We start from the raw sequence: 15502 nt of genomic DNA on the forward strand, positions 1-15502 counted from the left end.
TGTCACTAAGGGTGGGATGGTGGCTAAAAAATATCTCAAAATTAGCAACTTATTTTATGGATAATCCTTAAATTATAACTGCTAAAATTTATAGCACAAATTAGAAGCGTGTAAACTCTTCAGATATGGAAAAACACTTCCATTTCCATTTAATGGTGACTTTGCACCTGCAGGTTATTTTACTATCAGGTAAATAGATGCAGTGATGGGGCAATAAAACCAGTTGAAAGCTTTTAAGCGAATTTTTACTGCGTTGGAATTGCATTTTAATAGTTTTCTACTGACTTCTGTTCTCTCTACTCTAGATTTAGTGTTGATGGAAATGACATGCAGAATGAACCTTCATAAAGTGCTGGCTTTGTCCAGGATAGACAATTTAGGGTGGTTCAAAATTTGTTGCCCGAATTGAAATTCATATCGTCCGAAAATTTGTTCGAATCCACACAAAAATAAAACCATTTCTTTTGTTTAAAGAAAATTATATTTTGAAGTGGCGCAAGTCCCATGAATTCGGACACCTATTTCCCATAAGAAAAAAGACGTTTTTGTCAGTTATATTCAGAATCGTAAATTTTACCTTACTTGAGCTGAAACTCAATTTCAGTTCTAAATTAACTGTCGAATTGGAATCAAATATTACTTTTTAAATATGACCCCATAAGTCTGTTTTATAGGGTCACAAAAAACCCCATGAGTTGAAAAATTAATTTTGCGAGTGTTTTACGCTAATAACATTTTTTTTTGCTTTTTTTAAAATGCAAATTGTTTCTAATACATGAAATACTACTTAATACTGATAGTTAAATATTTCAATAAATGTTTTAAACAATTTATTATTGTTTTTAGCAATTTTCTCTTAGAGTAGAGATGAATAGTCGTGGTTTTTTTTCACAATTTCTCGCCTTTTCTAAATTTGTAATTAGAGCGAGGTAAAAATTAATTAATGTTCACAAACATAATTGATTGATGATTAATTATTAATTTAAATAATATTCTCTTCGAATAATGCTATCAAATTACAGTTTTTTCAAAAATTTGCTACTTTTTGTCCAATTTTCAATTAGAGTCAGGTCAATAATTAACTAAAGTTAACAACATTAATTGTTTAAACAGTTTATTATTGTTAATAATATGCAATGATAATTATTTAAACAAATTCACATTTTTTTTCATTATCTTCGTCTGTATAAATTCTACGTAGTTGCGGTTTCTGCTGAAATGACTACATTTTTACCCACTTTTCACTTAGTAAAGTAATAAATAATGCAAGTAAAGAAACAGAGTTGTTTAAACAATTTATTGTTGTTTATAACCATTTTTTCTTATATAATTGCTAGAAAGTTGCGGATTTTTCTTGAATTTAAAACTTTTTGTCCACTTTTTACTAAGAGTGTTATAATAATGAAATAATGAATTAATTTTAACACAAATAATTTTTGAAACAAATTTTTATTGTCTGTAACTATCTTCTTCTATATTATGTTAAAGAGTTCAATTTTTTCAAATTTGATACTTGTTGCTAACTTTTCACTTAGATCGAGTTAATAATTAATGCAATTTATCAAAAATGATTCCTCAAACAAGTGATTATTGTTTTTAACTATATTCTCTTAGAATAATGCTTTAACTTTTTAGTTTGGAACAAATAATAAATAATAATAGTAATTTAACAAAAAGGCTCTTAGTAAGAACTTAGGAAAATTTACATTTAATATGATCCATATAGCAAATTTGAAAAACATTTTACATATCTCTTATATTTCAGAAAAATAGGTTATTAAAAAAAAGGAAAGAGATTGTTTAAAAAATGATTCTTTCAATTTTTTATTTATTAATTGTACATAACTGAAAAAGGCAAATAAAAGTTAAAAATTACAGAAAAAACCGCCACTTTCTAGCACTTATCGAAAGCAGATAGTTATAGGCAATAATACATTTTTTAAACCAATGTGTTTGTTAACTTGATTATTTATTATTATTTTACTTCACAAATTAAAAGTGGATAAAAAGTTCAGATTTTCAATATAGATGAAGCTGGTTTTTTTAACAATAAAAATTTGTTCAAACAATTAATTTTGCTTAATTTAATTATTTATTAAGTCACTGATACTAAAAATAAAGAAATAATTAAAAATTTGAGAAAAGCGAAAACTTTCCAACACTAAGAAAATTGAATATTATTAATAATAACTCATTTCAAGCGAAAAGTGAACAAAAAGTTGTAATTTTCAGAAAAAACCACAACTTTCTAACATTTCTCCATGAAAATATTATTATAACAAATACTTATTTGTTTAAACAACTATTTTCACTAAATTGCATAAATCTGAATTAACTCTAACTGAAAAATGTACGAAAACTTGTAAATTTGAGAAGGAACGTCAAATTTCCTAAAATTTTTCAAAGAGAATAAGTAAAATGGAGAATATGAAGAATAATGAAGAATCAATACAATTATAAATAAAAAAATTATTGAAACAATTCTGTTTATTATCTTGAAATAATGATTACCTCGCTTTAATTGAAAACTCTGAATGAAAGGTGGAGAATAAGTTGGAAATATAAAAAAGGCAAACTTTCTATCAGTATTCAAAGAGAATATTATTAACAATTATAATAAACTTTAAAAAATGCATGATTTATTAAAAATAATTAACTCTTACCTCATTCAGGCTGAAAATTACACAAAAGGTGGAAAATTAACAAAAAACGCGATTTTCGAACTCTATTCCAAGAGAAAAATGCTAAAAACTAAAATAAATTGTTTAAACAATTGATATTAACATCTAATTATTCATATAAAGTAGTATTTTATGTATTAAAACAAACTTATTAGGGTGATATTTGACAAGTAATATTTTATTCGCATTCTATAAATAATTTTGAAGAGAAAATTAAAGTTTCAACTCGATTCAGGTAATATTGACGATTCTGAATAAAATTTGAACAATTCATTGTGTATCGAGGGCGTAAGGAAGGCTCGTGACAGGATCTGGATCAAGAAATCTGTCTGTATCTCTCTTAGTTCTTCCTTTCTCATTTCCCCTTCCCCTTTCCTCGTTCCCCTTCTCTTCTTTTCCCGTTTCCCCTTTATGATATCCCTTCTCTTTTATCCTTTCATCATTCTCCCCTTGTATTTTCCTTTCCCCTTTCCCAATCTCCTTTACCGTTTCCTTTTCCCCCTTTCACTTTTATCTTTCCATCGTTTCCCCATTCCCCATTTACCGTTTCCCGTTTCTCTTTTTCTTTCGACAGTTTCCCATTTCTTCATTTTCCCGACCCCTTTACCCTACTTCCTATTCCTATTGTCTCCCTTCCCTTTTACTTTTTCCCATTCCCCTCTTTTCCTTTTCCCTTTTCACCCTTTTCAGTTTCTCATTTTCACGTTCCCTGTTCCTTTCAGCCATTTCCTTTTACTGTTTCGCTTTCGCGTTTCCCTTTCGCCTTTTATTCTTTTCTTTTTCATCCTTTTCCCGTTCCTTTTGACCTTTTTCTCTTTTCCCCATTTCCCTCTTTCCCTTTTACTTTTTCTCCTTCAATTTCCCCCCTTCCCCTTTTTCATTTTCTTCTTGCCTTTTCCTTTTTCCCACTCTCGTTTAGAGTTTTCCCTTTCACTTTTCACCCTTCCCCTTTTTCATTTTCTTCTTGCCTTTTCCTTTTTCCCATTCTCGTTTAGAGTTTTCCCTTTCACTTTTCACCCTTTTTCCTTTCCCCTTTCTCCATTTCTCCGTTACCTTTCCCTTGTTCTTTTTCATATTCTTCCCTTTCCCCTCTCATTTTTTTATTTCCCCCTATTTTACCCTTTTCCTTTTCTCTTCCTTTTTTACCCTTTCCGGTTTCTCATTTTCTCTATTTCCTTTGTTTCCTTCCCCCCTTTTCCTCCATATTTTAACCTTTGCTTTTTAAAACTTTCCCCGTTCCGTTCAACCTTTTTCTCTTTTTGCCATTTCCCCCTTTCATTTTTGTTTTCCACTTCCCCCTTTACAATATTCGCGTTTCCCCTTCGCCTTTTATTCTTTTCTTTTTCATCCTTTTCCCGTTCCTTTTGACCTTTTTCTCTTTTTCCCATTTCCCCCTTTCCCTTTTACTTTTTCTCCTTAAATTTTCCCCCTTCCCCTTTTTCATTTTCTTCTTGCCTTTTCCTTTTTCCCATTCTCGTTTAGAGTTTTCCCTTTCACTTTTCACCCTTTCTCCTTTCCCCTTTCCCCATTTCTCCGTTCTCTTTCCCTTGTTCTTTTTCATATTCTTCCCTTTCCCCTTGCATTTTTTATTTTTTCCTATTTTACCCTTTTCCTTTTCCCTTCCTTTTTTACCCTTTCCGGTTTCTCATTTTCTCTATTTCCTTTGTTTCCTTCCCCCTTTTTCCTCCCTATTTTAACCTTTGCTTTTTAAAACTTTCCCCGTTCCGTTCAACCTTTTTCTCTTTTTGCCATTTCCCCCTTTCCTTTTTTGTTTTCCCCTTCCCCCTTTTCCCTTTAATATGTTCTCCTTTTCCGCTTTTCCCTTTCGTAAATATTTTATGATGAAAAGGTTCAAAGAAAAAGTACTTCAATTTACATCATTTGATATTACCACGTCTGCCGGGCGTCCCACTTGCGTGGTGCAGTGCATGTATAGCGGGCATAAAGTTTTTCATGTAGCGGGCGTAAAGTTTCATGTCTGTCAAAAAAGTCTTTTTTTCTTATGGGAAACACGTGTTTAACTTCACGGGGCTTGCGCTCACTATAAATATAATGTAAAAAAATGGATTTATTTTTTTGTGGATTCGAAGAAAAATTCTAAAAACATGTTCCAATGCATTTTTGGGCCACCCTAATATACAAACACACAGTGGTGGTTGAAGTAGGGAAGAATTGGCGCACAGGTGTGCTGGAAGAAGTCCCGGCGGGCTAGTACATGGTCCATCGAACTACTCGGAAAGTGGAAAATGTAAATTTTACGAGCCAAGGAAGAAGGTAAAAAGGAAAATATTCATAACTTATATGAGACTTAGATAATTATCATATCAACCTCCACATATGAATAATTTATTTAATTAAGTATAATCTTTCCTTTTTTCCAACATTGCTTTTTATATAGTATTTAAATTAGGCAACTGTAACAAAATGTTAAATTCAGGGTGACCATTTTAATTGAAGAAAAAAACTTCCCGGTTTATTGCCGGTTCGCGAACTTTTTTCCGGGTCAATAAAATGTGAAAAATCGCACTATTATAAACATTTCTCCATTTAAAGTAATAAAATTAAACATTCAACATTTATAAATTATAGAGTTAAACAATTTAGATTAAGTTCCAAAAATATAAATCCACGTTAACATTTTCACTATTCTGAATTAAAGAATCAATCAAAGAACTTTAATCATTTTCAAAATTATATTATTAAGTTGTTTTAGGCTACAAACATTTAAAAAATGTCAATATTAACTTTTTTTAACCTAAAAGTTCTTAAATTAGAAGTTAAATTATTTTCATTTTGAATAGTTTAAGCATCCTTGCAAAGCTTTAAAATTTTATTTCAAAATCTTGAGAAATCTGGAAGAGCTTAAAATTTTTTTTAAATTCAAAATTATTTCTGAAATTGTTTCAGAACTTCTACATAACTTTTAAAATTAATTGAATTCGTTCTACAACTTCTGGAAAATCCTCCGAATTAAAAAAAATTTCCTTCAAATTTTGATTTATAAATAACAATTGAACACTTATTATTTGTAGGAAAAATTAGAGTAATTTTAAGGGATATTCAGATATTGTCAAAAAAGACCCTGAAAGATTTTAGGATTAAAAAAAAAAAATTTGCAGGATTTTTTAAAAATTGCAGGAAAAGGTCTATTCATTTCAATATATGTTTAGAAATTCTGTGAAAAAAATTCCACATACTTCGTTGAAATTACTTGACATCATATTAAGTTTTAAATTAATTATGAATCTTTTCAAAACTTCTAAATATCTCTTAGAATCAATCAATTTTTTTCTACAAATAACAAGTGTTCAATTATTATTTCTACATAAAAATTCAACAATTTCGCTTATAAATTAAACATTTTTTAAATAGATTAATAAAACTTTTATCGTTAAGAGTTTAAAAGCTTTTCGAAAATTTATCAATTTAAAGCTTTCTATGTCAAACAATTAAGTTTCAAATTGTCTACTTCGAAATATTTAGCTTAAATTTACTCAAATGAAACTAACAGTCAAATATTGCTAAATATTAAATAATTATAATTATTGTTATTCTTAATTAATAAAAAAAATTAAAGTACAGATACTTACAGATACTTAAAGTACAGATCCATTTTTATAATTATTTATTCATTTATTTATATTGAAATTTGATAAAATAATATCGTTTTTTATCAGAAATGTTTAATCCCAAACGCTTTAAATTTCTAATTGTGTAAGTCTTCAAGAGTGCACTTTATAATTCTTTAAATTAAAAATATTCTTTTGTTGAAAATTTTTTCATTTCTTTGGTTAAAAATTAATTCTTTCAACTGATGAATTTAACCATTTCGTTTTTTTGGAAGATAATTATTCTTTATATTTGTAAAGTTGTTTTCTTTTTTGGCTGAAAATTAGTTTTTTAACTAAAAATTTAACTATTTCAATTTTAAAAATTTGGTAACTTGTTTAATGTTTATTTTTTAATTGAAATTTCTACTATTCCAGAAGAATTTTCTTCATTTTAATGGAAAACTCTTCTATTTGGTTGACAATTCAACTATTGTGTTAAAAATAATGTTTTTGGTTTAAAAATTTAACTAGTTTAATACACATTTTTTTATTGGTTTAAAAATTAACTATATTGATAAAATTCGATTTTTTGGGGTGCAAATTAATTTTTACAACTAAAAATTTCTATTTCTAATTTCTCTTGCAAATTTATCTTTCTTAATTAGTTAAAAAAATCATGTGTTTTATTGAAATTATGCATTTTTGAGAAAAAATTAATATTCTTGCCTGAAAATTCATCTTTTTGGTTGAAAACTGACCTATTTTCTTACAATTTTTTATATTTGGATAAAAACTCAATTTTTGTGCCTCAAAATCAATTATTTAACATGAAATTCAACTATTTTATCTGTTATTGTAAATTGATTATTTTTTATTTGAAAATTGACGTGTTTTGTTAAAAATTATGTTTTTTTATAGAAAATTGTTTAAAAATTAATTTCTCAACTACAATTTTAACTATTTCGTTTCTGATTGAAAATTTACCTTTTTAATTTATAATTTAACTATTTATTTAAAAACTGATGTATTTTGATTAAAAAAATGAATTTTTTAAAGAAAATTGTTTAAGAATTTATATTTTTTGGCTAAAATTTTGTTATTTGTTAAGTTTAAAATTATTATTTTTTAACTAAGAAGTTAACTATTATAATTTTGTATTGTAAATTTATATTTTTCAGTTAAAAATCTATGTATTTACTTAACAATTATGTTGTGGTGTAATAGAAAATTGTTTGAAAACTTGTCTTTTGGTTGAAGATTAATTTTTAATTAAAACTTTAACTATTTGATTTTTGATTGTAAATTTATCTTTTTAAGTTGAAAATGCAACTACTTAGTTTGAAATTTATGTGTTTCGTTAAAAATATTTTTCTTTATAGAAAACTGTTTAGGAATTAAAATTTTTGGTTGAAAATTTGTTTATTTCCTTGGTTGAAAATTAAATTCTCTAAAGGAAAATTTAGCTCTTGCATTTTTGATTTTAAATTTATATTTTTTATTTAAAAATTCATGTATTTTGTTATAAATGATAGTTTTCATAGAAAATGCTCTAAAAATGTATCGTTTTGGTTAAAGATTAATTTTTAAATATTTCATTTTTTATTGCAAAATGATCTTTTTCAGTTCAAAATTCAACGTTTTACTTGAAAATTTAACTATATGGTTGAAAATTTATTTAATTTCGTTAAAATGTCATATTTTTCATAGATAATTAATCTTAGTAGTAGAAAATTTCTTTACTTTTTTCACTGAAAATTAGTTTCTTCGACCCAAAATTAATTATTTCATTTTTTGTGAATATTTCTCTTTTTTAATTGAAAATTCATGTATAATGTTTAAATTTCGCTTTTTGGTAGAAAATTAAGATTCTTCCTTGAAAAATAATTTTTTGGTAGAAAACCGAAATTTTTATTGCAAATTTATCTTTTTTAGTTTAAAATTCCATTACCTAGTTGAAAATTAATAGATTTTCTTGAAAATCTAACCATTTGGTTTCAAATTAATTTATTTCCTTAAAATTTCGTTTGCCTTGGCAGATAATAAATCTTGTCTTTTAAAAAATTGGTTGATTTATTTTATTAAAAATTTTTGTTTACTGAAAATTTAACTATTTCATTTTTGAAAATTTCGTATCTTAGTTACAAGTAAAACTACTTTGTTAAAAATTTAATTTTTCGTTGGAGATGTATAATTTTAGTTGAAAATTAAATCTCTGGTTGAAAGTTGATTTATTTTATCAAAAAAGGGTCGATTTGTTGTTGAATATTTATTTTTTACCTGAAAATTAAACTATTTTATAGTTGAATATTCATAATTTCATGAAGAAAATTTATATCTTTAATTGAAACTAATTATTAGATTTTTCGATGAGAATTCAAATGTTAAGTCTAAAAATCAGTCTACTTCGTAGAAAATTAAACATTTTGTTTAAAAAGTCATTTTTACATTTGAGGATTTTTCATTGTAGATGAAAATTCATCTTTTTCATTGAAAATTCAAATATCTGGTTTAAATTGTATCTACTTTATGTTAGTTAAAAATTCAACTGCTTTTGGTTTGAAACTCAACTATTCGGTTAAAAGTTAATCTATTTTTTTCAAAATTTCAACAATTTCGTATAAAAAGTAATCCTTTTTGTTTGGAAGTTTGCATAAATCTAATTTAGGTGGCGTAATCCACCATAATTTTATTTAATCGAGAGAAATTCTGCAAATAGAGGTAATTCAGGATCATGTGTTCATCACACCTGGCAACCTTTAGAAATCTCTGTCAAATAAAAAAAGATTTTCTAATTACAAACCAAGGACGAAGTTTTTAAATGCATAAGTGTCAAGTAATATTGACTTCCAAAGATTATCCAAACACAAATTAAGATGAGGTGACAGCCTAGAGGCAAAGTCAGAGGTTTCTCTCATCGGTAAGCATTATTGTAGTTTGCAAATCGCACGATTACGCACGAGTTAAGAAGGATGTGCGAATTAACTTGGCTTGTTACATTAGCGGAGATGAACTCATTCCGCCAATCCCCTCCCTTCTTTTCTCTCAATGGTTGGCTCTACACCGACAGGCGGAAGGTTAGCAGAGAGCTACAAGCGTGTAGAATTGTTCGGGGGGAGTGAAACTTTCGTCTCGAAAAGAGCGCGAGAGAAGGATTGCCAACTTATGAAATTCATGTACTTCAGCTGATCGAAAAATTTCAAAAACACATTGAAGTCAAACAAACATAACCTAAAAGATTTGCTGCCTTGTTGCACAAGTTGCTAATCTTCCGCTCGTCAGTGTAAGGCCGACCAATGGTTGGCTTTAGGTTAGCTGCGTGCGTAAAATTGTTGCGGGGAGCGAAAATATCACCTGGAAAAAGAGCGTGAAAGAAGGGTGGCCAACTTATGAAGTTCATGTACTCCAGCTGATCAAAACTGTCGGTAAGGTAGGTCATCAAAAGTAATGATGTACACAAGCAGCAGATTCGGACCTTTTTCTTTCAAGTTTGAATAATTCAAATATTTGAAAGCACTTATTGTACCAAAAAACTTGTTGGGTGCTGTCTGTCAAAAAAAGAAATCGGATTGATTACTGACTGGAGACCTAAATACTTGTCTATATAAATATTCAGAGTGAGAAATAAGACAGTAAATCTCTTAGGTTCTGTTTGTATTACTTAAATGTGCTTTGGGAAAATTTTGATCAGTTGGGTTACATGTATTTTATTAGTTGGTAACCCTTCTTTCATGCTCTTTCCGAGGCAAAAGTTTCGCTCTCATAACAGTTTCTCACGCGTGTAGCAAACCTTCTGCTCCTCGGTGTCCAGGTCTAAGAGGACTAGAATTGTGTAAATATTCGACTTTTGGAAAAAAGAATGACTTGTTATTAAGTTTTTGTAAATTAAAATTTAGTCACTTTTTAAGGTCATCCATAAACTATATTACCAATTTGAGTATGGGGGGGGGGGAGTGTTGCGCCAAAAACTACGATTGGTGACAGTTTAGGGCGTGGGGCTCCAGCGGAAGTGACGTTACGCAATTAAATAGCGCTTATTACGTTACATGTGCGTCGCCGGTACATGTGCGTCGCCGGTGCATGCGCGTCGCTGGTAAGAACTCTACAGTAGCGAGTCCAGCGCTCGAGAGCAAATACTCAAACCTAGATATATTGCAAAATAAGGCTCATTGGATCGTAAGAAAAAATACGCACCTAGTGAAAATGAATGTACTATCATCATGTGAAGCCTCAGTCGAATCTGCGTCGCGCATTTAGCAACCCCTCCTTGTTATTAAGTTTGAAAAGTACTTTAATTTTTCAGACTTCAAATTTGTTTTCGTATACCCCTCTTTCCATCTTCTTAACGAATATCTGTTTTTTCTGTTTATAAGAATTTTCCTCCTTTTCAAAATTTTACGTTAAAATTTTTGTTTTACTTAAAAATTCTACTTTTTGATTGAAAATTAAATTACTTTGTTGAAAAGACAACTATTCTGTTAAAACCTTATCTTTTTTAGAGTAAAATTTAACAACTTGGTTGAAAATTTAATTATTTTTGGTTACATTTTTGTTTGTGGAAGATTTATCTCTTTGGTGGAAAATTCGTGTTTTTTGGTAGAAACTTAATCTTATTAACTAAAAAATTATGTTTTTGGTTAACAATTTATCTCTTTGGTTTAAAATTAAACTATTTTGTTGAATATTTATACTTCTGTTTATTTAACTATTGTTTATCTAAATAAAAATCTTTTTGGTTGAAATAGAATTTGGTAAAAAATGATAATATATGTTGGAAACTAACTTTTTTTTGTTAAAAATTTATATTTCCAGATTGAAAAATCAATTGTTTTGTAGAAAATACATATTTTTTGTTTGAAAATTCATATCATTATATATACCATCTTTTCTTGTAAAAAATTCAACTATTTGGTTGAAAATTCACATTTATGACAAAAATTCAACTATTTACTTAAAATTTTAACTGTTTACTTGAAAAAATAACTAATAAGTTACAAAGTAACTTTTATGTTAAAAACTGAACTGTTTTGTAGAAAATTCATTTATTTTGTTAAAAATTCATCTTTTTGGGTCGAATTTGGTTTAATTTCGAAAATTCGTCTTTTGGGGATGTAGATTTAACTATTTAGTTGAAATGTCGTCTCTTTTGTTTAAATTTAGCTGGTAAAAAAAATAATTTTTTTAAATTAATTTTTCAGGCTGATGTAAAAATTCCGCTTGTGGTTAAAAACTTATTTTTTAATTCAACTATTTGGTTGAAAATTAAACTGTTATGGTAAAAAATCAACTATTTTATTTAAAGTTAAACTATTTATTTGAAAAATTAATTGCTTGGTAGAAAATTAACCTTTTGTTAAAAATCTATAGTGTCTGGCGGAAAAGTCGAAAACATTCGACTTTGTTTAATATTTATGGATTTTTTGTGAATTCGTTTTTTTGTTGTTGTTGAGAATTAATCTTCTATTTTAAAAACTATATAATATTGGATGTGGATTCAACTATTTCTCAGATATTTTTTACATTTTTTGAGCTTTGTTTAGAAAGAGGATTTAAAATTGATTTTTTTGTGAATTTTGTTGTCTTGCAACGAAAACGAGTTAAATCTTGAATTAAAAAGAAACAAAACTTAATTTTCAAACGACAAAGATGGCATTTTTGCCATAAAGTATGAATTTTTAATCCAAAAGGATCAAATTAAACGAAACAGTTGAATTTTCGAAAAATAAGGCGTCTCAAAAAAATAGTTGAATTTGAAACCCATAAAGATGAAATTTTAAAAAAAAGTAATTTTTAAGCCGGAAAGATGAATTTTCAACCAAAAAATTCAATTTTTATCTAAAAATATACGTTTTCAACCAAAAATGGAATAGTTAGATTTTCAGTATGAAAACTTAGTTTTCTACCAAAAAATAAACAATTTCTTTCAGTTAAACTGAAACAAAAAAGACGTATTTTTAACAAAATAGTTAAATCTACAACCAAACTGATGAATTAAAAATAAAAGATTAATTTTTTACCCAAAAAGATGAATTTCAAGCAAAGTACATGAATTTTCCATAAAATAAATAAATTTTCTTTCCGACATTATGAATTTTCAACAAAAACGTTAATTTTTTACCAAGCAGTTACTTTTTCAAATAAATATTTTAATTTTCAAACGAAAAGTTGAATTTTCTACGAAAATAGGTGAATTTTTAATCAAAATGATGAATTTTTCACCAAAGAAGATGAAATATTTACAAAAAACTTTTTGTTGAAATTTCGCTTTGTTTTGGTCAAAAAATTATTTCTTATCTAAAAATCTAACTTACATTTTTGGTTGGAAATTTATACTTCATAATTTATACTTCGTCTTTTGGTACAAAATTCATTTTTTTTTTTTTAAAATGATTCATCTATTCGGTTGAGAACTTAACTATTTTGTTAAAAATTCATTTTTGAGTTTGTGTAATTTTACTGTTGGAAAGTTTATTTTTTGGTGTAAAAGTCATCTTTCAATTGTCTTCTGAAAAATTCGTCTTTTTGGTTTGAGATTTCAACTGCTTTTGGATGAATTTCAATTTTTTGTTTTTGAAAGATTCGACCTTTAGTTGAAAATGCATCTCTTTATGTTAGAAACTTAACTACTTTGATGATGTTATTTTTTCACTTTTCATGATAGAAAAGTCATCTTTCAACTGTCTTCTAAATAATTCGCCCTTTTAGCTTGAAAATTTGATTATTTTTGATTTTTTTTTCTTATAAAGATTGTGCTTTATGGTTGAAAATGCACATACGTTTAAAATCAACTACTTTGATAAAGTCGCCTTCTTGTCCGAAAATTCATCTCGTGTGAACAAATATTTCGTTTTTGGACGAAATATTCCGCTTTATCAAAGAAAAGTCATCTTTTTTGATTACAAAAGAATTTTTATGTTAAAAAATTTGACCGTCTTCGAAAAAATTCGTCTTTTTAGCTTGATTATCGATCTATTTGGTTAAAAGTTTAACAATTTTGTTGAAAATTCTTCTTTTATGTAAAAAATTCACCATTTGGGTTGAAAATTCATGTTTTTGGTTGAAAATCTTGAAATAATAAAAATTTAACGTGTTTCATATTGACTGGAATATTATCTTTACATACATTTTATTGAAAAGATTTTATATCCTTATTAATTTTCTCTTTTCGTTAAAAATCACCCTATTTCCTCTGTTTTGACAGCATTTTGGGTTACTTTAATTTTCGGTGTGTGTGTGGGGGGGGGGGGGGGGGGGGGGGGGGGGTAGTATCGTTGACATTGAATGGGATGGGGTAAAATAAGCAAAAATTGGTAACATAGTTTATAGACGACTTCTGTCAAAAATACTTCATATGGAGCTCATTTGATGCGGAATTTAATATTACACTGAATCCTGGATTTAAGGAACTTGTGCTTACGGCGTTCCTAGAATTTAAGTCCTCCGCATTTTAGTGATGCGAAAATCGCGGGATAGAAAGAGAGACGGTGCTCACTCATGCGTCACCAACAGTAGCGTAGCGACGAAGTGAGCAGTACCCTCAGCGCTTAGTTGCGTCAGCGGTTAGCATGCATCCAAATTAAGCAGAAATGGCGCAGACGGCGCTGAACTTTACGTTTGTTTTTGAATTCCCTGGATTTGTGTTGCATGTTTTTAACTGCTGGCTTTTTAGGTGTCCTCATACTCCTAGGTGGTACTCTACTTCCTTCAGAATTCTTTTTTTTTCTCTCCATGTTACTACTTTATTTTATTTCTGTTTAATTTTCTCAACTGTCATCGTCCCTACCTTCCTACACACACAAGCTCTAATTACAATTGTCATTGTATTTTTTTTCTCTTGGCATTTGTCCTCTCGTAATTTCCCTGATAGCCGGGACAGTTTAACGTTTCTTTGCCCACTGACACAATTTTTTACTCTACCATGACGGACTTAACGAACCTTAAAAATCAAGCTCCTAGTTCCGACTTCGTTTCGTTGTTTGGCAAGCTCAGGTCCATACGTCCAGTTGAAAAAGCTACTTCAGTTAGTTACATTCTCGGTTCCTTTGTTATAAACATTGAAAAAAATATTTTAAAAAATAGGTAAATTTACATTAAATTTTCGACAAAATTCCCGAAAATTTTCGACACGCAATGAATCCTATAATTCGGGCATTTTCTCAGAAATAATGTCGAAAAAATTTTTTTCCAAGTTCTGTAAATTTGCAAGGTATTTTGGGAATTTTCCTGGAAATAAGTTCGGGAAAAGTTTAAACGATTTCAGTAAATTTTGTACGTACAAGAAACTGAATTTATAGTTGAAGCAGCGATATATATTATCGATCTATCTACAAACATGGTTAAAAACGAACAAGGATATTGTTAAAATGTTTAAAGTAGAAATACGCATATTATGTGATGCTATTTTTAGTAATTTTTGACTCACCTCCTTTTTCTCCTCTTACCCTTTCTTCTATTCATCCTACTGCTCCTCCTCCTGTTTCTTCATATCCTACTGCTCTACCTTCTCCTATTCATCCTCCTCCTTCTTCTACTGCTGTTCTTCCTACTTATCCTTCCCCTTTTTTCTCCTTCTTCTCCTGCTCCTCCTTACCCTACTCCTCCTAGAGGAGTACCTCCTAAAGGAGGTAGACCTCCTTTTCCTCCTACTCCTAATTATCCTCCACACCATCGTCCTTCTCCTCTCGCCGCTAAATCATTCTCCTCCTACTCCTCCTCCTCCTACTTCTACTCCTACTCATCCTCCTCACCATTCTCCTGCTCCTCTGCCGCTGCTAAATCCTTTTTCTCATCCTCCTCCTACTTATCCTCCTCCTACTCATCATCCTCCTACTTATCCTCCTCCTACTTATTCTCCTCCTAAATATCCTCCTTATACTCCTCCTATTTTTTAATACGAAATAAAAATTTAATTTTATATAAACGTCAAGCGAATAGTGAATAATGAGTCAAAAACTATTTGATACCACCGGGAGAATACTTGTCATTAAATTCGTTAAACATTTTTTTTAATTTAAGAATATTGGTCGAAGTTCTTGGCTTTGTTTAACCCTGCTATTATACTTGCATGTAAAATTGATATAAAAAAGAAATCAATGTTATTCCTTGAATTTTTTATTTTGTCTTCTTTAAGAATTTTTTATAATTAGCTAATTCAGAAGAAATATATTTAAATGATACGTATATAATCATTCGAAATAGTTTATATTTTCACACACACACACACACACACACACACACACACACACACACACACACACACACACACACACACAC

At 28.6% G+C, this 15502-nt stretch overlaps 1 protein-coding gene across 1 annotated transcript; it reads left to right on the forward strand.

Moving 5' to 3' along the window:
• Positions 1-14147: 14147 nt before the first annotated feature.
• Positions 14148-15120, forward strand: LOC117178383 (extensin-like). Its single transcript, XM_033369811.1, has 2 exons — positions 14148-14249; positions 14851-15120. The coding sequence occupies exons 1-2, from the start codon at positions 14148-14150 to the stop codon at positions 15118-15120; spliced, it is 372 nt and encodes a 123-aa protein (XP_033225702.1).
• The last annotated feature ends 382 nt before the right edge of the window (positions 15121-15502 follow it).

This window comes from Belonocnema kinseyi, chromosome 8, assembly GCF_010883055.1.
Source record: "Belonocnema kinseyi isolate 2016_QV_RU_SX_M_011 chromosome 8, B_treatae_v1, whole genome shotgun sequence".
Taxonomy (NCBI): Eukaryota; Metazoa; Arthropoda; class Insecta; order Hymenoptera; family Cynipidae; genus Belonocnema; species Belonocnema kinseyi.

Bases quoted from the DNA above. Each gene is read 5' to 3' on its own strand.
- LOC117178383 (XM_033369811.1), top strand. From the start codon at position 14,148: ATGACGGACTTAACGAACCTTAAAAATCAAGCTCCTAGTTCCGACTTC. The intron at 14,250-14,850 runs GTTAGTTACATT...TACCTCCTAAAG, and splicing joins CAGTTGAAAAAGCTACTTCA to GAGGTAGACCTCCTTTTCCT.